The sequence below is a fragment of the Mandrillus leucophaeus genome, unplaced genomic scaffold (assembly GCF_000951045.1).
Source record: "Mandrillus leucophaeus isolate KB7577 unplaced genomic scaffold, Mleu.le_1.0 Scaffold146, whole genome shotgun sequence".
NCBI lineage: Eukaryota > Metazoa > Chordata > Mammalia > Primates > Cercopithecidae > Mandrillus > Mandrillus leucophaeus.
The window spans coordinates 2563682-2587805 of record NW_012101432.1 but is presented as its reverse complement, the minus strand read 5'-3'; the positions used below and the strand labels follow the sequence as shown (position 1 = coordinate 2587805).

The window sequence follows — 24124 nt, the reverse complement described above, 5'->3', positions numbered from 1 at the left end:
TGTGACATGTGTTGACAGAGAGCACAACGATTCCTCTGACATTGTCACAGAAGCTTGGGAGTCATAGGACCAGATTAACCAACACTGAGTCTTTCTAGACAGGGGGAGCCCAGAGGGCCTCTGGGTTTAACTACATGATCTCCTTGGAGAATGAACTCCAAAGAGATGGGCAAAGACAAACGATCCAGCAGAATGTACCAGAGTCTAGTAGGAGGGCAGAGAGGATGCTCACAGCAAGGTTGATAAACCCAAATCCTAGGATTACGTTACATTCTGCAATCTAGAGCAGGGCTTCCAGATTTAGATACAAACTTTAATGCGCCTAAGACTCACCCAGGAGCTTGTTAAAGATGCAGATTCTGAGTAAAGAGATTTGAAGCAGGAGCCTCAGGTTCCTCTTTTCCTGTAAGAGCCCAGGTGGAGTCAATACTGCTAGTCCATGGACGACACTTTAAATGGCAGCGACCCAGGACATGGACCAAAATCTCAGACCTTTGAAAGGAGAGCTCCCTTTGTGCCAACACAGAAGAATTTAAGGAAGAAAGCAAAGTGAGTTCAACAGTCTCCAAGTCAATCAGAAAGAGGTAGCCTCACAGAAATAAGTTGTGCAAGATGCAGAGGTAGTCAAGAAAACTATTTTTGAAACTCCCACACACTCAGTTTATACTTATTGATTTCCAGAGGATTCTTTGCGCTCTGATAGTGGCGGATGCGTGCTACTAATTCCCAATTAGAAGGATTTGAGCCCTTGACCTTGGAAAGTGATTATCATAGGACATTGCTTCTGAGCCACTTCCTCCAGGAGCAGCCTAGGGAAAGGAACACGGGCAGAGTCTGATCAAAGGGAAGGGTACCTTTGCTCAGGGAGTGGGTTCTACCATTGCCAGGGAACTGCAGGCTGTGCAGTGTGGTAAGAGTTGCTGGCAGCGAGAAGGCACGGCTGAAACCATTCATGTGTCTTTCCAGGAGCGGATCGCCAAGAGCCACGGCACCCAGTGTGGATTCTGCACCCCTGGGATGGTGATGTCCATGTACACACTGCTCAGGAACCACCCGCAGCCCTCGGAGGAGCAGCTCATGGAAGCCTTGGGAGGTAAGTCTAAACAGAGAAAACCCACCCCACCCCCACCGCCCCAACCAGGGGCCAAGTGGGAAGTGTGTTTCTGGATAGATCCAGAAACTGCTCCACACTACCCCCAATGTCATCCTAACCCCTCTCAGGCCTCTGCTTCAGTTGGTTCTAAAGTAGCTACAGCACCCAGGTGCAGAGAATGCCAAGCTGCTCCCTGCTTATCAGAGCATGTGCTTGGAATGGCCTGCACAGAACTAGCACAGTGTGCACACTCCACACCACCCACTTAACACCCCATTTTCTATCCAGTGACTTATTTGGCTTCCTTTGTTAAGGGCCTGTATTAGTTTCTCAGGGCTGCCCTAACTCAGTACCACAAACTGCTGAGCTTAAAATAGCAGAAATGGGCCGGGCGCAGTGACTCACGCCAGTAATTCCAGCACTTTGGGAGGCCAAGGAGGGCAGATCACCTGAGATCAGGAGTTCAAGACCAGCCTGGCCAACATGGTGAAACCCCGTCAGTCTGGCCAACACAGGGAAACAAAAATACGCCGGGCATGGTGATGCTTGCGTTAATCCCAGTTACTCAGGAAGCTGAGGCAGGAGGACCGCTCGAACCTGGAAACCTAGAACCTCTCTTTCACTCCCACCCCCTAGGCCTTCATCTTTGGAAACCTGAGGCTCTCAAATGTTATTACATGAAACAGCAATAGAACGGAAAGTTCATGCAGTAGAATTACCTGCAGACCTCTGGAATGCAGATTCCTGGGCCCACCCCTAAATGGTTGATTCAGGAGAATTGGAGCAGGGTTAGGAATCTGCATTTTTTTAAATGCCCCCAGGAGATTCTGATGTAATTATCTAGAAGCAACTGAGGAGCATCACTGACAAACCATCCAAGTCATGATGGTATATCAGGGCCTTAGAAACTGCCTAGGTTTTCTGTTTGAGGATCCCCGCTATCTTACCTAGTATCTGAAATATAGTTGTCAATAGCTCTACATCGAATTCATAAATTAATAGATGAAGCAAGTGAGCTCGCCAACTAGGCTATCATCTTTAAGACAAAGAATAAAACTGGAATTGAGGTAGTGGGCAGGATAATATTCCAAGTAGAGGAATAAAGCATTAAACCACTTGGCAGATGTTAAAATGCCCTTTTTAAAAATGTTGGGAACCGCGCTCACTGCTGCATGCCTGTTGCCCAAGCTACTCAGAAGGCTGAGGTAGGAGGAGACCAGAAGTTTGAATACAGCCTGGACAACATTGTGAGACCCGTTTAAAAAAAAAAAAAAAAAGCTAGATCTATTTAACTTTCAAAAGAAGCCAGTAAATACAAAGCCTACTAACAACCATGCTTCTTCTCTGATTGATTAGGTAATCTATGCCGCTGCACTGGGTATCGGCCAATACTTGAGAGTGGAAGGACTTTCTGCATGGTGAGTAGGTGACTGTGGGGATGCCTTATGCAGCAAGAATGACAATGACAGCTGATCAAGGCCAGGGACAGAGGAATTAAAATTTTTTAGACCATGTCAACAGACTATCAGGGAGACTTAGTGAGTTAGCTCCAACCAACTCAAAAAGTTTTAGCTTTTTGTTGAGGACTGGGGGAACATTGCGACACCTTTGATGTTGTCCAATCAAAACCACAGAGGGAAACCAAGTCATCCAACCAGCTGTCCAGACATTTTCTGTAACTAGTTCAGCAAGGCATCTGGACAGACAAGTCAGAGGGCCTCGGCAAACCCAAGGGGACAAAGGATGCAAGGGGGTGGAGTTTGCTTTGTTGAGGCAAGGTCAGTTCCAGAATCCAACCAGTTGAGAAGTTGTGAGCAGACAAGAAGCTGAATATGTGGAGTGGAACCCAAAATTCACTCCAAGTACAAGAGCACAGGGAGTTTCCTCTACAAAATGGGGATTCTTCACAAGGATCTCGAGAAAATCACATAAGTCTTGCTTGGCACTTAGTAAGAGTTCCACAAATAGTTACTGCTATTATTGAGGACGTCATTGACATGTGAATAGTGTTTGACAGGGAGACCAGACAGGCACATCTGGTGGTTCTGTGCTGAGGGCAGGATGAATGTGGGAAGTACAGCCCTTAGGCCCAAAAAAGGGGGACCCCATACTTTACAGGGCCCCTCTCTGGTCCTCCTCCAGCGATTTTCGGGAGTTCATGGCACCAAGATGACTTGCCCACCGGAAACCTCACCCCTGTTCTAGATCATTCTCCATGGATGGCCTTGACTCCACTGTTAGACCACACATAAGCCTCTTATCTGAGTCTGTCTAGTCAGCCTGGCAACAGCAGTGTCTGCACGCCTAGGTCAGAGGGTGGCCAAGGAGCAGCTGTTTGTGGAGGGAGTAGACTGAGCTTGGCTGTTCATGCTGCAGTGCTCAGGCCCCTCACAGCACAGAACAGAGCCAGGGTAGAGGAGAAGGCCTGCAGGCACCAGGCTGGGGGCCTTTGTTTGCACTCTTTGCTGAGGCTCCACAAATCGTAGAGGTGGGCCCAGAAGTAGACCAGGAGGTGTGTCCCATGTCCTAGAACCAGGCAGGTCACCTGTGCATGCATTTCCCAGATGTCTACTGCTACATGAGGGAGCCAAAGGTAACACGCTGAGAAGTAAATGAAATAGCTTGTAAGCCCAGCAAATGGCTGGTGCAGAGTGAAAAAGCACTTGTGAAATACAAACGAAAAAAGTTAAAGGAAGCATCTTTGCCTGTGGATACAGATGTTATTATCCCCTTTCCAAGCACACGGACTCTGGGGATAAAGGCAAAAATGTGGTCAGCCACCCCACCTGGTAGCCAGCATGTCTCACAGGACTTTAGTGGGTAAAGCAACCCAGTCTCAGAGGGAATACACAAGGCTAATATCAAATGGGCCAAGAGATGACTGGCTTTTTCCATTATTGGTTCACGGTGCACCGTGGAAGCTCTCAGAGCTTTGAGTAAGAGAAGTGCTGCTTGCTTGGCCCAGCTGTTTTTGCTTCTTGGATAAAATTGAAGAGATGGCAGCTCAAGACATTTAAGTAGAGACAAAGACCTGAAGTGTCTGGAAGAAAGTATCATGCTAGGAACTTAGGAGAACTTACTCAAGGAAGAAGATACAAGAGGTTAGTTTGGAAAAAATGGGAAGCGAAAGAGCGGGCAAATGGAAACCTGCTTTAAAACTAATTGTCAACTCATCCCCAGATAGCACCATCCACATCCCAAATGTCTGGGAGATCTGGTTTCTAAAATGGTTTTCTTTTTTCCTCTTATAAATTATCATTGCCCTACAAAGCATCTATCAATTAATTTTCCACTAGGAATTAACCTAAAAATTCATATATGTATACAAAGCTGTACGTGTAATGAATAAAAATGTTCATATACTATGTACTATACAAATGTACTAATACAATCCCAAATGTGAAAACATTATCAGTGGAATGGGGTAATGACAGTTTATTTCTTTTACATTTCTCTATATTCTATATTATCATTTTATATTATATATTTTGTATATTACCTATCAAATTATGTATCTTATATACTTTATATGTATTATTCTTTTTTTTTTTTTTTTTTTGAGGTGGAGTCTCGCTCTGTCGCCCAGGCTGGAGTGCAGTGGTGCGATCTCCGCTCACTGCAAGCTCCGTCCCCCAGGTTCACACCATTCTCCTGCCTCAGCCTCCCAAGTAGCTGGGACTACAGGCGCCCGCCACCACGCCTGGCTTATTTCTTGTATTTTTAGTAGAGACGGGGTTTCACCGTGTTAGCCAGGATGGTCTCCATCTCCTGACCTCGTGATCTGCCCGCCTCGGCCTCCCAAAGTGCTGGGATTACAGGCGTGAGCCACCGCGCCCTGCCCTTTATATGTATTATTCTTAAAAATAAGCAAAAAAGAAAGACCTTGTGATTATCAGTGTTCCAACAGAAACCACCCACAGTGGTTTAAAAAGTCTGAAGTCTCATTTAAATTGCCAACCTTTCAGGGCACATTCCCATTTACCTACTCAAAAGTTTTTCATCTAAGGCATTTCACCTTCTTAGGAGTCAAACAGCTGTCAACAGAAAGGAACGGGAAAATGCTGCTTGGATTGGGGAGAAAATGACTCTTCCCCACTTGGCAAGAAAAGTGAGGTGAGTCCTTTTGTTTGTTTTGTCCGCTCACTGTGAGTCTTGCTTAATGCCAACCCAGTGTTGAAACTGTGCTTGCTTGTTCTAATGGTCATTCTCTGCTTACAACTGTCCGAAGCACATGTGCAAATAAAGCTCTTTTTCTCTGGGAGTTGCGGAAAGTGGTGATCAAAGCCCACACTCCGATTTTCCCCTTCGTAGTCAGAAAGCCTGGGACAACAGGAAGACAAAAACACTCAGATCAGAAACAAAGCATTTCCCCCGACTCTGGATGGGCCACATTCTCAGGTGGAAGTGAATTCGGTACTTGCCCCTGCAGAGCTGTCTTCTGTCATGTCTCCTCCTTTGTAGACAGAGGGCGCTGCAGCCCCAGAAGGCTGAGGAGCCGTCCACAGTCACACACAAGTCAGTGGCCCCCCAGCCAGGAAGTCCAGCCTTAAAGATTCCAGTCTCTGGCTTTGCTGTCTGGGAGATGCTCGTTTCCAGGAAAAAACGGCACTGCCAAATTCTTAAAGATATTACTTAGAGAACTTGAAATACAGGATAAAATACAGAATCAGCTCCCAGTAAGCGAGGAAATCTGAGAGCATAGAGCTGACCATAGACAAACACGTGTGTTTCTATCCTTCACACGTATCTTTTTCCCATTCTTGGCTCCCACCGTCACCTTAATTGGGTCTGAAGAAAGTGTGCTGTGACACAGCGGAGTGCTGCCCAAGGGAGGGGGCTTCACCCCTCAGAGCCGCTTCACAGAGGATCAGTGCCTTGCTGGGGTCAATACATCCTAAAGTCAATTCTCAGTTTTGTGGTCTCGGGAATTTTATTTGGGCAATGACTGGGCTCTAGGGACTACCTGACTCACTTTAACCAAACTCAAAAGACCATGACATTTAAACTGGAATGAGCCCCATATTCATTTATGAAGAGAAACACAATTAGAAAGTGGATCTTGCCATCACGGAGTCACAGATCCTTTCCCTGTAGGAAAACACACCAGGAAGCCAAATTACAATGAGAAGGCTGCTTGGTGAGCATGGACACAAAGCAATTGCATAGCCTTAATGGGCAGCGTCAGAGAAGACCCTTCTCTTCCACCAGACTGGACCTGCGTGAGGCCAGGTGTCTGCCCAAGCGACTCCCCCTTCTCTTTAAGCGATGTTAAGATCTTCCACTTGGGTAGCCGTTAAGTCTTGGCCTGGGATCTGTTTAAGAAAACTTTTCATTTCTCAACGTTCATTTATTAATTTTTTATATTTTAATTTCCCAGCACAAACTTATTTCTAGGTGTTAGATATATACCACATTATTGCCCTCAGGCACTCTCTATACTTCTAATGCCAACTAACGCAAAAACAGATCATTCAGATGTGGCCCTGAAATGCCTAACCTCTGGCCCTACTAAGAACTTTATCAAGGAATAATTACAAGTGTTTTTATTTTTTTCTGGAGCCTGGGAAAACCTCAGAGAGATAGAAAAAGAGGGGAAGTGTTGGACAAATGTCAGGTCATTTTACCTATTATCACAATTACCCTTCAAAATATGGGTTATTTTCATTTAATCCTTAGAGAGGTTAAGGATTTTTCCATTGGAAAGGTTAGAGTGCTGACCTCCGAGTGAGTGAACCCTGATCTGTCTACCTTTCATGCCTGCATATTCTCTTCTCCAGCACACCCACATCCACCTCTGTGCTCCGCAGTTCTCTCTGTTTTCCTTACCTCTTCAGGAATGTTCTTCTGGCAAGAATGTTTTCCAAAGCTAAAACAGATCTGATCCAGACAGGATTACAGTTTGGGTAACTTTTCACTGTGCTTTGGTTTCCTACAGGGTAAAATGGAGATAATTTACTTTCTTTATACAATTATTGTGAAGATTAAATAAATTACATGTAAAAGCATTTGGAATGCAAGCACTTAATAAATGTTAACTATTGTTATTAAAGTCAAACTCTGTGTGTGTGTGTGTGTGTGTGTGTGCGCGCGCGCTTATGCATGGGCATGTGGGGCACAATGGAGAGGATTTCCCTAATTTATTTAACCTCTCATAGTTTTTCACAGACTGTCTTGGTGTTTTCCAGAATACTCTTTGTAGTATTTCATAGAATACTCTTTTCTTTAGTGTTGCATTAGTGGCAAATCAGTATTTCTCTTAAAATAAGATTCCTATTTTAAATTATTTGATTTGAACTATTTCCCTGTCCAGGGAGACTAGGAGAGTTATCACTACGTTCATGTTGCCTAATTCCTATAAAGAATTACAAGGCTGTTTCCAATGGAGCTGGGCTGACAGAGCCATCTGTTTCTTCCTTTTATAAAGATTTGCACGAAGTTATTTGCGAAAGAGGAGTTTCAATCCTTGGACCCAACCCAGGAGCTCATATTTCCCCCAGAACTCTTGGTAAGACAAGCTGGATATTTTATGTACTTGTTTAAATATCATTGGTTATAAACTCAGTTTTATAAAGCCTCCATTTTCCTTCCCATGAAATTGTCAAATTGTGAAAATGTTCGATAAGATGAAGATGCCTGCTTCCCTCCCCACCACTCCCTGCCTGACCCCTGGCACATTCCCTGAAGCCTCCGCTGCGGCTGTTTTGTAAATGATTTCTTCATTTCTCTCATCATGGAATGTGTCACTAGTGGCTGTCCAGGAGACACAGCACTGCTAAGCTTCTCCTTGGTCTTCTGGCCCATTCCAGCATACTGACCCCAAGGAACACTTCCAAGAGAGGCCCCTACCTTTCAGCCTTCCTCCCATCAGCATGTTTCTTTGCAGAAATGCAGCAGTCCTATTCTATCAAACACCGATTTCTGAAGGGGTTCTAATGTGTTTGTTTATTCATTCAACCAGTACTTATCCATCCAGCAACATGCCAGACACTGTTCTAGGTACTGAATATAGAACAGGGAACAAAACTAACAAAACACCTGCCCTCAAGGAGCTTGTAATCTGGTGAGAGAGGCAGACAATAAGCAAAATAGTAGATAAAAGATACAGTGTGGCCGGGTGCAGTGGCTCATACCTGTAATCCCAGCATTTTGGGAGACCAAGGCAGGCAGATGGTTTGAGCCCAAGAGTTAGAGACCAGCCAGACATGGCGAAACCCAGTCTCTACAAAAAATTAGCTAGCTGTGGTGGCACTCACCTGTCGTCCCAGCTACTTGGGAGGCTGAGGTGGAAAGATTGCTTGCGCCTGGGAGGTCAAGGCTGCTGCAGTGAGCCGAGATCGTGCCGCTGATCTCCATCCTGGGCAACAGAGTGAGGCCCTGTCCTCCCAAAAAATAATAAATAATTTTTGAAAGGATATAGTCTGTTAGAGATTGAGAAGTATTAAGGAGAAAAAAAATAAAGCAGAGAAAGATAGGATGCATGGAGTTGCAATTTTAGATATCCTGCCCAAAGAAAACTCTGAGAGGATAACATCTGAAGAAAGTCTGGAAGGAAGTGAGGGGGCCAGCCCTCCCAGCTGAAGAGGGAGACAAGCAATCCAGGCGGCTGGAACAGCCAATGCAAAGGCCCCAAGGGCAGGAGAACACCAGGCCTGATCAGAGGCAGAGCGTGGTCCAGCCTGGCTGGGGCAGAGTGAGCGAGGGGAAGGCCAGGGAGCTGTCAGGGGCAGACCGTGCTGGACTTCATGCTGCTCGGCTTTTACTCTGTGTGGGGTGAGAAACTAACAGGCTGGATAGAGGAGGGGCGTGCTCCAGTTGAAGTGGTAACAGGATCATTCTGGCTGCTGTTTTTGAGAATGGCCTGCAGAGGGGAAGGGAAGGAGCATGAACCTTGTCAGGGGACTAACGGCATCCTGAGAGATGGTGGTGGCTGCGCCAGTCTGCTCGGGTGGAAGGAGTGAGAAGCGAGTAGATTCAGGATGTGTTTTGGAAGAAAAGCCAGTAAGATTTGCTGGTGGATAAGCTGCGAGGGTGGAAGGGAGAGACGCTTGTCAAGGCTGACGCCAGGGTTTTGGACAGCTGGGAGCGTGGAATGGCCATTTACGGAGATGGGGAAGACCGCTGGAGGAACAGGGGGCTTTTCCTTCTGGGGGTTTCTCTTTGGGGGCTTGGAAGGGGATTGGATATGAGGAGCTCAGTTTTTGACATATTAATTTTTTATCTTTATAACTCTAAGCCAGTCCAAGAGACATATTAAATTTGAGATGTCTATTACACATCTAAGAGGTAACGTCAAGTACTCATTCAGACACGAACTTGGATTTCAGAGGAAAAAGCCAGGCTGAAGATATTAACTTAGGAGCACTAGTGTAATTACGATTTTTAAAGCCATAAGATTACATTATGCTAAATTAATCCACACTGAATGCTCAATAACAAGTGCCAGCTTATATTGTTACTTGTCCCCAAAAAGCCATCCAATTATAAAAATTCAGGCATTAGCCAATGGGTATAGTGAGTATATTTTTGGGCAAATGCACCCCAGAACCCCTGACATCTCTGTAGAGGAACACATCTCCACCTGAGACCTTGGATAAGCCAGGAGGACAGGCATGCACATGGGCACACATACTTGTCATCTGCCCTTAGAGGATGGCAGAGAATCCAGAAAAACGAACACTGACCTTCTATGGAGAGAGAGTTACCTGGATCTCTCCTGGGACCCTCAAGGATCTCCTGGAGCTGAAAGTGAAACACCCCGAGGCCCCTCTCGTTCTGGGCAACACCTCACTGGGTAAGTGATTACCCAGTATTCGTTCCACCCTTAATGCTGGGCTGAACTTTCTGTCCCTTACTCTGTTCTCAGTCTACAGAAACTACTTTTTAGGGATGAAAACTTCATCCTTTATAATAAAGCCAGTGCTCTCCAAAGTTGGATGTGCATATACCCTGGACCCCAGAGGTGTGGGAGGAAAGTTTTAGAGGGTTTTTTGTGGGGGTTTTTTGTTTGTTTGTTTTTTGTTTTTTTTTTCTTTTGAGATGGAGTTTCGCTCTTGTCACCTAGGCTGGAGTGCAATAGCGCAACCTTGGCTCACTGCAACCTCCGCCTCCCGAGTTCAAGCAAATCTCCTGCCTCAGCCTCCCAAGTAGCTGGGACTACAGGTGCCTGCCACCACACCCAGCTAATTTTTGTGTTTTTAGTAGACACGGGGTTTCACCATGTTGGCCAGGATGGTCTCGATCTCTTGACCTCATGATCTGCCCACTTTGGCCTCCCAAAGTGCTGGGATTACAAGTGTGAGCCACCGTGCCAGCCTTTTTTGCATTTTTAGTAGAGACAGGGTTTCATCATGTTGGCCAGGCTGGTCGCAAACTTCTGACCTCAGGTGATCCACCAGCCTCGCCTCCCAAAGTGCTGGGATTGCAAGCATGAGCCACCACGCCTGGCCTAGAGGGTTTTTTATCATTTACTTTGTCTTATTCTTTTTTGTTTTTGTTAAATATTGAATGAATATAGTAGAATTTTATAAAATATTTATAGGGATATTAACAATACAGTGCACACTCAGTTACCACCCACATCTACTTTAAGAACACAAACTTTACCAAGAACTTTGAAGACCCCTGTGGGCCTCTCAAGCCACATCCCCTTTCCTTCCCTTCCTCCTTGAAGGTATTCATTAGCCTGAATATTTTGTTGGTCATTCTCTTCCTTATTTTTATAGTTTTACCACATATATTTGAATCCTTAAACAATATGTTGTTTAGCTTTGCATATTTTTGAACTTCACATAAATGGACTGGAGGGAGAGTCCTGACCTCTGGTTGGAAGTCAGGTTACAAGGTCTCCCACTCCCAATAATAAGAAGAATCCCAGGGTATTATTCTTCTGAAATTCACTTTTTGTTCAACATACTTGACCTGAGATGCATCCATATTGTTGCACGTAGCTGTGCTGTATTCCATCATATGAACATGGAACAATTTGACATCCATTATACTGCTGGAGAACAGCTTGTTTTGGCATTACAAATATTCTTCTATATGTCTCCTGGTAACTATGTGCAGGAGTGTTTTTAAAAGCATCTTGGCCGGATGCGGTGGTTCACGCCTATAATCCCAGCACTTTGGGAGACCAAGACGGGTAGATCACCTGAGGTCAGGAATTTGAGACCAGCCTGACCAACATGGAGAAACCTCGTCTCTACTAAAAATACAAAATTATCCGGGTGCGGTGGCTCATGCCTGTAATCCCAGATACTTGGGAGGCTGAGGCAGGAGAATCGCTTGAGCCTGCAAGGCAGAGGTTGCAGTGAGCTGAGATCACACCATTACACTCCAGCCTGGGCAACAGAGCAAGACTCTGTCTCAGGAAAAAAAAAAAAAAGGCATCTTATCCTATTTCCTATTTTTATATGGACATAGTAAGTGCATAAATAAATACAAACATACATAAATTTACTTGGCAGGAGTATATAACCACTGCTTTCACATCTGTACACATTTCCTGTCAATCTCTAATGTATCTGAATCTCTTATAAGAAAATTTCAAGGCCTGGAGCAGTGGCTTATGCCTGTAATCCCAACACTTTGGGAGGCCGAGGTGGGCAGATCACCTGAGGTCAGGAGTTTGAGACCAGCCTGGCCAACACGGCAAAACCCCGCCTCCACTTTAAAAAAAGAAAATGTTAATGCACAAAAAAAAAAAGCATTTTCTCTTTCCTAATTGTCTCTAAAATAACTGTCCCTTTCCTAACTGTCTCTACGCCTCAGGACCTGCAATGAAATTTCAAGGACATTTTCATCCAGTTTTCCTCTCTCCTGCAAGGATCTCTGAGCTGAGTATGGTGACAAAAACAAGTGATGGTGAGTTCCTGGTGTTTTTAATAGGATGTCAATGAGGCGATCCCTGCACTAAACTAACACTTGCCAAATAACTCAGAACCTCCTCATCTGTTTGTCTTCTCCTGCATATTTAAAAAATGAAGAATAACTGGAATGAATTTAAATGCATCCCCACCATGAAACTTTACTGTCAAAATCTTTCCGGGGAATAGGAGTATCCAAATAATATCATGTAGGACCTTGCAGTTACCTGCCTATAAAATGCCATGATGCCCCAGACAATAAATTTGCACTGAGACTTTGATGGGACAATAGCAAGAGAGGGCAGATGCTGTCCATCAGTTGGATGATGGACACTCCCAATTCAGCACTCTTTTGTTTTGTTTTGTTTCTTGTTTTTTGTTTTTGAGACAGAGTCTCTCTCTGTTGCCCAGGCTGGGGTGCAGTGGCGCTATCTCGACTCACTGCAACCTCCACCTCCCGGGTTCACGCGACTCTCCTATCTCAGCCTTCTGAGCAGCTGGGATTACAGGCGCCTGCCACCACGCCCGGCTAATTTTTGTGTTTTTAGTAGACATGGGGTTTCACCATGTTGGCCAGGCCGGTCTCGGACTCCTGATCTCAGGAGATCCTCCTACCTCAACCTCCCAAAGTGCTGGGATTACAGGCGTGAGCCACCATGCCTGGCCAACACTCTTTTTGTTACTGCCATTACACCCCTCAGGTCCACCACACAGCCTGTCCAATTAGCTGTGTGAGTTGACTGCTCAGTTTGGTCTCTGCAGCCAAAGCAGAGCTAAAACAAACAATGCACCTTCCTTTAGGGCTCTTAAAATTAAAACATGAGTACCCTCTAGTGGCTTGCAGGAAAGTTTCTATGATTCTCGAACTTTTCCTAAGTCCCAGATGAGTGAAGGACACTGGCCGGGGTGGGGTGCACTGGAGCCAGATGTGTTCCCCACCAGCACACCCAGGAAATACATTGTTGCACAGCTGTAATTTTAACTTAAACATTTGTTTAAAGTTTGCATTCTCAACCATATCACCTACATGTTTGGCTCAGTATACATTTGATTTCTCAAAATCGTTAGTATCCAGAAAGTCATTGCATGTTCATCCCATAGACCCATGAACTCTGAAAAGCACGGAGTTCCACTGAAATGCCCTTTCTGAGAATCAAAGTTAAAACTCTTTCACTTGCATTGGAAGAAAGATAGATTTTGTGACCAGAGATGGAATAAAATACGAATAGAACCACAGTAAGTAGAATGTTCTCAGTATAGCCTGGCAGAAGGTGTGTTGTGCCTAGCACGAGTGAGGTGGTGATGTGTGCAATGGAAGTGGAATTATTTGGCTTCAAACTGTGTTTGAACTCTTATAAGAATTCAGGCAACAGAGCAGACAGGGACACTTCAGTCCCCACTGGGGTTGAGCTGCCCTTTTCCATCTATGTCAAATAACAGGTGGTGATGCTGGTCGATGTGATGCTTCTGACCTTAATAATAATTATGTCTTTTTGTTTCTGGTTTCTCCCCTACTAATGAGGCTCTGGGTCTTCTCCTGAGGGAGAAGGAATTATATGACCAAGAAAAAAAAAGCTTGGTTTTCCTAGCACTCCTGCAAAGAGAAGGCAGGCCAGGATGTTCCAGAAGTTAAAGAACAGGCTCCAGTGAAACCTGTGATAAGGAAGCAACAGACCATCACTGATGGGTATGGGATGAAATTCGATCCCCTGTTACAGAGTGCACTTTAGGAGACGCTAAAACAGGAACAGGGTGAGAACTCCAGGCTGAGACATTCCAGCGGGGAGGGATAGTTTAGATTTGTTTAGCATAAGGATAACAAGGAGCAGCTCATGGTTCCCTCATCAACTAAATTAGCTGAGATTACTGAGGCAGCGGGGTGTTGCATGAGTATGCTGGCAAGGTGGGGGAGGTGTCATGCCAAGTACATTCTTAATATTGATAAAATACAGCTATGTAGGAGGGTGAAATATTCTCAAAGATTAGTCAACAAGAGATAAATCACAGCCCAACCTGATAAAAACAGACTAACTGCAATTAGAACCAGCCCAGCTAGTAATGTCAAATCACTCTACATTAGCATTTCATTCTGCAAACCCCAGGGTGTGAAGGATTAATTTTTAAAGGCTGCCTAACTCATCTCCTGGGGGTTTGGGTGACTACTTCTCTTTTGAAGACTGATTTGAACCCTTTCATCCTTACTGAAGAAAAACCCTGAAGCTCATGCTAATATCCTGCCAATCCTCCAACTTATGGCTCCAAAGGTTTTTGAAATTTTGAATTATTTCCTTGCCAGTTAGCAAATAACATTACTTCAATCCTGCTAGATGCTCTCCCATTACTTCCCTGGACCCTTCCAGGGAAGTAATAGAGATGAGGGAGCCCCCAGCTTCCTCATGCCCAGTAATGCTCAACATAAATGGCTGGGGCAGCTCCTTACATGGGCCAATTGACCAGTGCCCCTCACAAAACTGGTTGTTGAAGATTTTGAGTATCGGGTGCAAAACCTGAAATCAAAGCATTATAGATTTTAGACAATGACCTGAGGAATTGAATGACCTTTGCCTTATTTTAATGCCATCCAATTTATCTCCCTTAATCACAAAGCAACTTTACAGAGCTTCACCACAATCAGTCAGGAGGAGATCATGGAAAATTCTAGTAAGGTTTGCCACCTGCGAGTTTTTGCTGTCATTCCTTCTCTCTAGCCTCTATTTCCTTGTGTCTATCAAAAGAAAAGTGTAGACCAGCCCAGGGGATCTCACTCTGGCTGTGTAAAAACACCTTGAAGCCTTTTAAAAAGCTGCAGGGATCCGGGCTGGGTGCAGTGGCTCACGCCTGTAATCTCAGCACTTTGGTAGGCCAAGGCAGGAAGATCACTTGAGGTCAGGAGTTCGACACCAGCCTGGCCAACATGGTGAAACACCGTCTCTGTTAAAAATACAAAAACAGACCAGGCGAGGTGGCTCACACCTGCAATCCCAGCACTTTGGGAGGCCAAGGTCGGGGGGCTCACCTGAGGTCGGAAGTTGGAGACCAGCCTGACCAATATGGAGAAACCCTGTCTCTACTAAAAATACAAAATTAGCCGGACATGGTGGTACATGCCTGTAATCCCAGCTACTCAGGAGGCTGAGGCAGGAAAATCGCTTGAACCTGGGAGGTGGAGGTTGCGGTCAGCCAAGATCACGCCATTGCACTCCAGCCTGGGCAACAAGGGCAAAACTCTGTCTCAAAAAAAAAAAAAAAAAAAAAATACAAACATTAGCCAGGAGTGGTGGCGCGCACCTGTAATCCCAGCTACTTGGGAGGCTGAGGTATGAGAATCACTTGAACCTGGGAGGTGAAGGTTGCAGTGAGCCAAGACTGCACCACTGCACTCCAGCCTGGGCAATAGAGTGAGACTCTGTCTCAAACAAAAAAAAAACAAAAGCAGAGATTCTAATTGAATTAATCTGGGAGTGGGGCATCTGTGCTGTTTTTGAGTTCCCAGCGATTCTCTGTGAGCCAATGTGGACACTCACTGCACTGGCCAAACACTGAGGTCCTGGTGCCATGATTATAATTCGGCTGCTCCTCTTATGTCACCAGTAAAAACAAGTTGCTTTCCAGGACTGACAATAGGTGCTGGCTGCAGCCTGGCCCAGATGCAGGACATCTTGGCTGAGAGGATAGCTGAGCTCCCAGAAGAGAAAACACAGACGTACCGAGCCCTCCTGAAGCACCTGAGGAGTCTGGCAGGCCAGCAGATCCGGAATATGGCAGTATGTTCCCTGATTTCAATCACTGGGCACACCGCACGTATTTCTGAACCTCACTGAAATGTTGGGATATGCATTGGCAGAATCAGTATGCAAAAAGGTCTCAGCAGATTGAAGCAACAGGCGCAGTATATGTTTAAAATTAATAAACATATTTAATAAATATATTTAAGAAAAAACTATAGGCTGGGAGCAGTGGCTCACGCCTCTAATCCCAGCACTTTGGGAGACCAAGGCGGGTGGATCTCTTGAGGTCGGGAGTTTGAGACCAGCCTGGCCAACATGGTGAAACCTGTGTCTACTAAAAATACAAAAAATAGCTGGGCATGGTGGTGCACGAATGTAATTCCAGCTACTCAAGATGCTGAGGTGGGAGGATTGCTTGAACCCAGGAGGTAGAGGTTGCAGTGAGGGAGATCATGGCACTGCACTCCAGTCTGGGCAATAGAGCAAGACTTTATCTAAAAAAAAAAAAAAAAGAAGAAGAAGAACTATAAGTCAAGCTCAAAAGAGTGGCTAAGCATCCACTAATCACAGGTGAGAAAAGGATGTTATGGTTTTGCTAGTTTCATGATAAGCTTGTCCATGAATTTAGTTTCGTCTTAGCCTGCATTAACAAAAGTAAGGTATCTAAAACAAGGAGGGTAGCCTTCTCTACTCTGGACTGTTCAAACCACAGCTGGAGAAAGATGGTCAGATCTGGGAGGCATATTGAAGATCTGGTTGATTTTGACCTCAAAAGAAAGGAAAAGAGACATAGTTAGGTTTTCAAAACACATATGCTCCTTCCCCTGCATACCCTCAATTGTATAGCAGAAATCTTTGGGATATGGAAAATCAGGGAGGGCATGATTCCTTTAAAACAGCTCTCAAGTGATTCTAAAATGTTCCCTCCCAAGTCAGGAACTCTGACGACGTACACTGGTGAGAAGGTGGCGGGAGAACGAGGGGTTGGAAACCACCCTAAAAAGAGGACTAGGGGTGGGAGAACAGGCAAAGGGAGCATGAGAGCTGCCTTGGACTATGTCTAGACTCCTGAGGTCCGATGTGTTATTAATATGAGCAGAGAGTAGAATAATAACCGACAGATGAGGGTCCAGGGAGCCAGATTTCAGCTCAAGAGGAACAAAAAAAAAAAAATGTAAAATGGAGCTGCTCATAAAGGAATGGGGATTTCCTGTCCTCACCTGTGTTCCAGCCCAGACCACTGCAACCGGGAGGTCACCATAGATTCCTTCTCTAGACTGGGAGGAGAATCTTGAGTTCAATGGCCAGTCATTTCCCTCCCAAGTTCTGAAATGCTACAGGCTCCATTAGATCTAAGTGAGGGCTCCCAAAAAAGAGTGAAAGGGCAATTCTCTGTCCAACTGTGTGGATGCCTCAGAACACTGACACAGCCCATGTGAAGTCTGGCCATTTCAGAAGCCCACGAGAGATGAGGCTGTGCACCAAGGCAAGATGGCACCTCTGTGGCCAACACCGTGGCCATCTTCACTGTGGCCAGGGCTGAGTGGGGTGGCTCAGAATAGGCCACTGAGCCTCCCTGCTTGAATCTGAATCCCAGGCCTGCTCCTTCCTAACTGGGCACATTGGTCAAGTTTCATAATTTATCTGTGCTTCAGTGTCTTCATCTGTAAAATAGAGATAACGACACCCACCTCACTGGGCTGTGTGTCAGGGGTTAGACAGCGCGTGGAACACACCGGTGTTAGGTAAGTGCTAGGCACCCTTGAGTCCTCTTCTCATCCAAAGAAGCCAGTGGGAGGGGCCCTCTGTGACAAGCTGAACCCACGCCCTCTGCAAAAGAGAGAAAGGCTGAACTGACTGAGATTCCTCTTGAACCTTTCATGGCCACTAAGAAGACCATTGGCAGGTGCCTTCCGGGTAGAGAAGCTGAGAGATAGAATGGCTGAGCTGTAACTCTCTCCTTAGTCCTTAGGGGGTCATGTGATAAGCCGGCATTGCTGTTCGGACCTGAATCCAGTTCTTGCTGTGAGCAACGCTACCCTCAATCTGATTTCAGCAGGTAAGCTGCCTCCGAATGCTCTGAACAGCACCCGGAGATCTTTTGTCTTTTTTATTTATTCTTTTACGGAATTGCTTTAAGTCAGAGCCCAAGTCTCTGGTTCTCAATTCACCATGGGGTGCCCAGCTCATGAGGGAAGGTGCACTGATCCAAAAGGCAGCTGGTGTTTCCTTCTGACACCACACACACACAACCTGGGACCACACTCAGGTAGCTCACATGTTCACCCATGTGTCTTGCTTGATCAGTAAACACCAGAGGTGACGTGCAGAGGCTAAGCTGAGAGCGAGGTTGCAGTGCGCACCCTCCCTATGGGCCAAGGGACTGCTCCCTGCTACCCCGTCCTCATCATGGGCTCCCTCCACCCACACACAGTCCGAGGCCCCCACACAGTGCCCTCAAAGTTGTCTCCCCGCCCCGCAGTTGCTGTGTAAGAAGCTACAAGGCTGGTGAGGACACACAGTGGACATCCACACAGGTCATGGTGGGCCCCTGGGAAGGGGTAGGCAGTGATGGATTTTAATTGCTAGCTGAGAGGAATGTTCCCTTGGGGTGGCTGCCCACTAAACCTCCCTTTCATCTCCCCAAGTGCCCAGCACACTCACACTGCCCCCAGCTGCCCCCCCTCTCCCCCGCCAGATACTAATACCCAGTTGACTGGATGCAACTACATGCCAGGCTGTGCTGGGGTGTTGGTCGTTACCATTGGCTGAAGGTCTGCCTTCCCAGCTCAGCTAGAGTCATCTCCACCCGGAGCACAGCCCCAGCTCCAGAGAAGGCGGTAGATCAGCTCGCTGGCCCAGCAGCAGGGAGGGGCCAGGCAGAGATCAACCGTGGGAGCCTCCTTCGGGGCACCCTGCCTCCTAACGAGCATACCTCCATTCCAGCCAGCACAGTGCTCACTGTGCCAGGGATCAAACGCATGTCACAGTCCCCAGGCCATGGTTTGACCTCCTCACTGCACTCCTGTGGGCCAGAGGGCACAGCTGTGGTCACCAAGAGGGGGTAACTGGGCTAGAAGGAGGTTTCAGAACTTTTCACTTCGTTTTTAAAGGTGTACGTGTCTGTCTCAAGAGCTGACAACAGCAGGAAGAACAAAAGGCGAAGTCAGTGGCTTGAACTGAATTGAATAGTTAAAAGGGAAAACAAACTGTGTGTTGGCTTCAAGTTGTTGCCTTAACAAGGGTTCGTAAGTGACCACAAGCTCTGAACAGGTTCTGTGTAGTTAACCACAGGCCCAGTGAGCCTTCCAGGCAGAAGAGACCCCAGTTCACATAGCACATATGCTGATGAGAGAATAGTAATGTCACGACGGTGCCACCGCCTGGGACCCCATGATGGGACCCTGTGACTTTGCCGTGGACTCAGACCTCAGCCTTGCTCTCTGTAGAGGAAGCTGGCCTTTCCTTCTCCACTGCTGACATTTAAAAGAATAGAATAATCTTGCTCTCCTTGTTGTGACTGTGCAGAAACATCATTCTCTTCCACAGAAGGTACGCGGCAGATTCCTCTAAATGAACATTTTCTTGCTGGGTTGGCAAGTGCAGACCTTAAGCCGGAGGAAATTTTGGAATCTGTGCATATCCCGCACTCTCAAAAGGTCAGAATTCCGCTGGTTGCTTTTGAGGGTGGTTTTTCCTTTTTCATAACTGAGTCCAGTCATCTTTAGAAATCTAAAAACAGATGGAAAGAAAATAACTCTGCCCTGCAAACCTGTTTCCTGTCCAACTGCGGATTGGGCCAGCACCAAGGCCCTCCGACAGCCAAGAGCAGGCAGCTCCGGGTGTGGATGTGGGGCTGTTGCTCTAGCTGCAGGGCGGAGCCTGCTGGGGGCCTGTGGTCACACCACCACGCCCCTCATGGCCACCAGTTCAAGCTCTCGGGCTGTGGAATGGAGCATCTCTAACTGACCCACAGCGAGATGGGGGTTAGGGCTCGCTGTCCCACACCCCACTCTAGCCAATAGTTCATGGGCGCAGGAGGGCCTCTAGATGTTTGCTAACTCAGAATCCCTGCGGCTGATGTGGCCACCCAGCCAGCTATGGAGTTGACCTTCTGTCCTCACTGCCTGCTCCCTGTGCCTCTGCCAAAGCTGTACCTGAAACCAAGAGGATAGTCTTCCCAGAGAGAGGCAATGCAACACACACCCACACACACCCTAGCTCAGCCCCTGAAGTCCTGGAGAGGAGCAGCCAAGACTCTGGGGCACCAGGATGATGAGGATGGCCCACTCCCCATCTGGGGCCTTCTGCTACAGTAGCAGTAGTGTTCTTCTACAGGAGCATTGGTCGTTACCATTGGCTGAAGGTCTCTGCTTTCCCAGCTCAGCCAGGGCCATCTCCACCTGGAGCACAGCCCGGCTCCAGCCAGGGCAATAGACCAGCTCGCCAGCCCAGCAGCAGGGAGGGACCAGGCAGAGATCAATAGTGGGGGGCTCCTTTGGGGCACCCCTGCCTCCAACAACCATGCCTACATTCCAACCAGCACAGCTCTGACTGTGCCAGGTGTCTTGTTAGATTGTGTCTGTGTGATTAATTAGTAGCTCCAAAAGCCGGGGGGCAGCCTGGTTATGGAGGGAGTCATAAGTTATGCTTTCAGCCATGTGTGATCTGCATTAGTTTTTCCTTTGGAATGGAAACTTCAAAATGTGTTCCCATTTAAATTCATGAAAAGGCAGCAGACGGAAAAATAAGCCCACTCAAACATGTGCACCCTTGGTGGCAGCACAGACGGAAATGCACAAAGGGGCACAGGCCATCTTCGTGGACCCCACCTCGGCTCACCAAAGGTCATGGCGCCAAGGGGTCAGCTGGGGCAGCCATCACCTCTTGACTCTTCCTCCTGACACAAGATTCCCTAGCCACTGTTGGAAAGCTTTGCTCGGCTCCCTTTTGTGCTTTCCAAGTGGAAAAGTGAACATTTCTACAAGCCAAGCAATGTGGTGGGTCTCCTTTGTACTTTTAGCAAATCACCTTTAAAAGCCCCTGCATTCGGAGGGCTCCTCCACCCTCTTGGGGAAAAGGCATCTGAAAACTGGAGGGAATGGCCCCTCGCAATGCCAGCACATGGATGGGTGTCCAGGAGTAAGTTCCCTCAGCATCCCGTGCAAAGGCATCCTGGCCTCTGAGGGAGAGTGTGCGGTGATCCCTGTTCCTTGAGGGTGTCCAAGGCCTTGAGAATGGGACTTGGGGAGGACGCTATTCTCGCTTTGAACGAGAAGGCAGCCAAGGTGTCCTCGAATTGTGCCAACTGTCTTTGGTGTCTTGTTAGATTGTGTCTAAGTGATTAATTAGTGGCAACAAGACGCGTAAACCACGTTCTTAGTTTTGACATATCAGATAACCCCAAATGGTTTTTGTCTCCACAGTGGGAATTTGTGTCCGCCTTCCGACAGGCTCAGTGCCAGCAGAACGCCTTGCCCCACGTGAATGCCGGCATGCGAGTCCTTCTCAAAGAAGGCACAGACAGCATTGAGGACCTGAGCATCGCCTATGGAGGGGTGGGGGCTGCCACCATCAGTGCACACAGATCCTGCCAGCAGCTCCTCGGGAGGTAAGCCAAGAGCCCGCACCCTGAGGGGGAAGCTTGCTGTTAAATAAAACAAGTGGAGATCTGTCTCTGGCAAGCATCAGTAAAGCCCTGGGAAGATGGAAACTCTTACATGAAAATCACTGCTTGTTCTTTCTGTCATTTTACTGAATGAATTAAACCTTATTTGACTTTGATTAATTGGATGCCACTCTTTGGATGAGGTATACAACAAAAATGACCTGGGCTGAATTCAGCCAGCAGGTGATTTTTTCCCATCTGCGCCCATTCTCTTATACAGATCAACAGCCTAGCCGTCCTGGTGCCATAGATCATGCCTATAATCCCAGCAATGTGGGAGGGCAAGGCAGGAGGATTGCTTGAGCTTAGGAGTTCAAAACTAGCCAGGGCAACAAAACGAGACCCCATCTCTACTATATATATGTATTTTTTTTTTAATTAGCTGGGCATGGTGGCATGCACCTGTAGTCCCAACTCCTCAGAAGGCTGAGACAAGAGGATCACTTGAGCCCTGGAGGTTGAGGCTGCAGTGAGTAGCAATCATGCCACTACACTCCAACCTAGGTGACAGAGCAAGACCGTGTTTCAAAAAAAAAAAAAAAAGTCTAGCAAACCCACACTGGGCAGCGTCCAAGCAGCACCTAAGGCTCCCACCATTACACGCACTTTCTTCCTCAGCGAAGTCAGTCTCCAAGTCTGAGTCCTGTTCAGTTCACAATGGAATTGGCCCTAGTGGTCTGTTTTGTTGTTGTTTTTGAGATGAAGTCTCACTCTGGCACCCAGGCTAGAGTGCAGTCGTGCAATCTCAGCTTCACTGCAACCTCCGCCTCCTGGATTCAAGTGATTTTCATGCTCAGCCTCCCGAGTAGCTGGAATTACAGGTGTGCACCACCACACCCAGCTAATCTTTGTGTTTTTAGTAGAGATGGGGTTTCACCATGTTGCCCAGTCTGGTCCCAAACTACTGGGCTCAAACAATCCAGCCACCTCGGCCTCCCAAAGTGCTGGGATTCCAGGCATGAGCCTTCATGCCCAGCCTGCTCTGCTTATTTAATACTTGGTTCTAGCATGTCTGGCTCTGGAACGTGCTCATGTTCAAGTTGCAATGGAAGAGGTCCCATTCTCACCCTGCCATGACCCTTGGGCCACTCGATGCAGCCTCCTCAGGCCTTGGTTTCCCTAAGCAGCTTGATTAGGTGATTTCCGAGTTTCCAGAGGTAACTCTGGGGTCTCTAAAAGGTCACTATCCCACATCACGCCATGCTAGAAACTGCCCTCTAACCAATTCCTTCCTGCCTCCGACCCTCCTAGGCGCTGGAATGAGTTGATGCTGGATGAGGCTTGCAGGCTGCTTCTGGATGAAGTCTCGCTCCCAGGCTCAGCCCCAGGTGGCCGGGTGGAATTCAAGAGGACCCTAGTCGTCAGCTTCCTCTTCAAATTCTACCTAGAGGTTCTGCAGGAACTGAAGAAGCTGGTGAAGCTATTCTGTGTGCCTGTGGGTGCTCTGGTGTATTCGCTGGCTGGGGCTGCTGAAACAAAGTAGCACAGCCTGCCTGGCCTGAGCAATAGAAACATGTTCCCTCACAGTTCTGGAGGCTGGAAGTCCTCAACCAAGGCGTCAGCAGGCCTGGCTCCCTCTGAGGGCTGTGCAGGGGACTCTGCCCCTGCCTCTCCTCTAGCTCCTCCTGGTTTGCTGGCAATGTTGGGCACTCCTTGGCTTCTAGAAGCATTACCCTGATCTCTGTCTTCACATGAAGTTCTCCTGTGGGTACCTCTGTGTCCAAATTTCCCCTTCCACAAGGACATCAGTCATATGGGATTAGGGCCCATCTTAAGTACCTCATTTTAACTTGATTACCTTTGCAGTAAAGGCCTTGCCTTATTTGGATAAGGCCACATTCTGAAGAACTGGGACTGGAGTGCTGGGAATTCAACACAGATATTTAGAACAGACACAGTTTGACCCATAGCATCTGGCTCTTATGTGTTCCTTGCACCCATAAGCTCACAGCTTTCCCATCACTTTGGCAAACTGTCTTGTGCACAGCCTGTGCCGTTACCTGTCACCTGCACTGAGTCAGGCCTTGTCAGCTCCCAGCCGGCCCTCCTCCTGGGATCCAGCCCTGAGGGGCTACATGAGGCTCATGATGCCAGACTCTCTGCAGTCCGCAAATGTTGACTGTGTGCCCTGAACACTGAAACACTGTGATGTCCCTGCTGCCAGTGTGCAGCTTTTTTCTTTTAAAATCAACTTCATTGACGTGTAATTTACACATCATAAAATGCACCTATTTAAATTCAGCGCATGTTGACAAATGTTTATATCTCCGTAGCTACCACTTCAAATTTTCCAATATCCCAAAAAGTATCCTATGTCCCCTTGTGTCACCATCTTGCCCCTGACCCAGGCAACCACTAATCACTTTGCTGGCACTAGAGATTCATTTTGCCTCTTCTATAATTTTATTATCAACCTAAAACATAAAATAAAATTTTATTTTTCAAAACAACCAAAACTGCCCAGGCATGGTGGCTCACACCTGTAATCCCAGCACTTTGGGAGGCCAAGGCAGGCTTGGGCACAGTAGTTAGAGACCCGTCTGGGCAACCTGGGGAAACCCCATCTTTACAAGAAATGGAAAAATTAGCTGGCCATGGTGGCACATATCTGTAGACTCAGCTACTTGGAGGCTGAGTTGGAAGGAACTCTTGAGCCTGGGAGGTCAAGCCTACAGTGAGCCGTGTTTGTACCACTGCACTCTAGCCTGGGCAACAGAGCAAGAGCCTGTACAAAAAAAAAAAAAAAAAAAAAAAAAAAAAAAAAAAAAAA

At 47.0% G+C, this 24124-nt stretch overlaps 1 protein-coding gene across 1 annotated transcript in view; it reads left to right on the top strand.

The window, feature by feature from the left end:
- LOC105535434 (aldehyde oxidase 2) overlaps positions 1 to 24124 on the top strand; it is a 75472-nt gene that overhangs the window by 5762 nt on the left and 45586 nt on the right. Inside the window, exons 5-15 of the mRNA XM_011974535.1 lie at positions 967 to 1093; positions 2450 to 2511; positions 5117 to 5206; positions 7518 to 7598; positions 9740 to 9884; positions 11864 to 11956; positions 15571 to 15722; positions 17652 to 17745; positions 19236 to 19345; positions 21113 to 21297; positions 22606 to 22789. Of these exons, the coding sequence (XP_011829925.1) occupies positions 967 to 1093; positions 2450 to 2511; positions 5117 to 5206; positions 7518 to 7598; positions 9740 to 9884; positions 11864 to 11956; positions 15571 to 15722; positions 17652 to 17745; positions 19236 to 19345; positions 21113 to 21297; positions 22606 to 22789 (1323 nt within the window). The remainder of the gene's footprint in view (positions 1 to 966; positions 1094 to 2449; positions 2512 to 5116; positions 5207 to 7517; positions 7599 to 9739; positions 9885 to 11863; positions 11957 to 15570; positions 15723 to 17651; positions 17746 to 19235; positions 19346 to 21112; positions 21298 to 22605; positions 22790 to 24124) is intronic.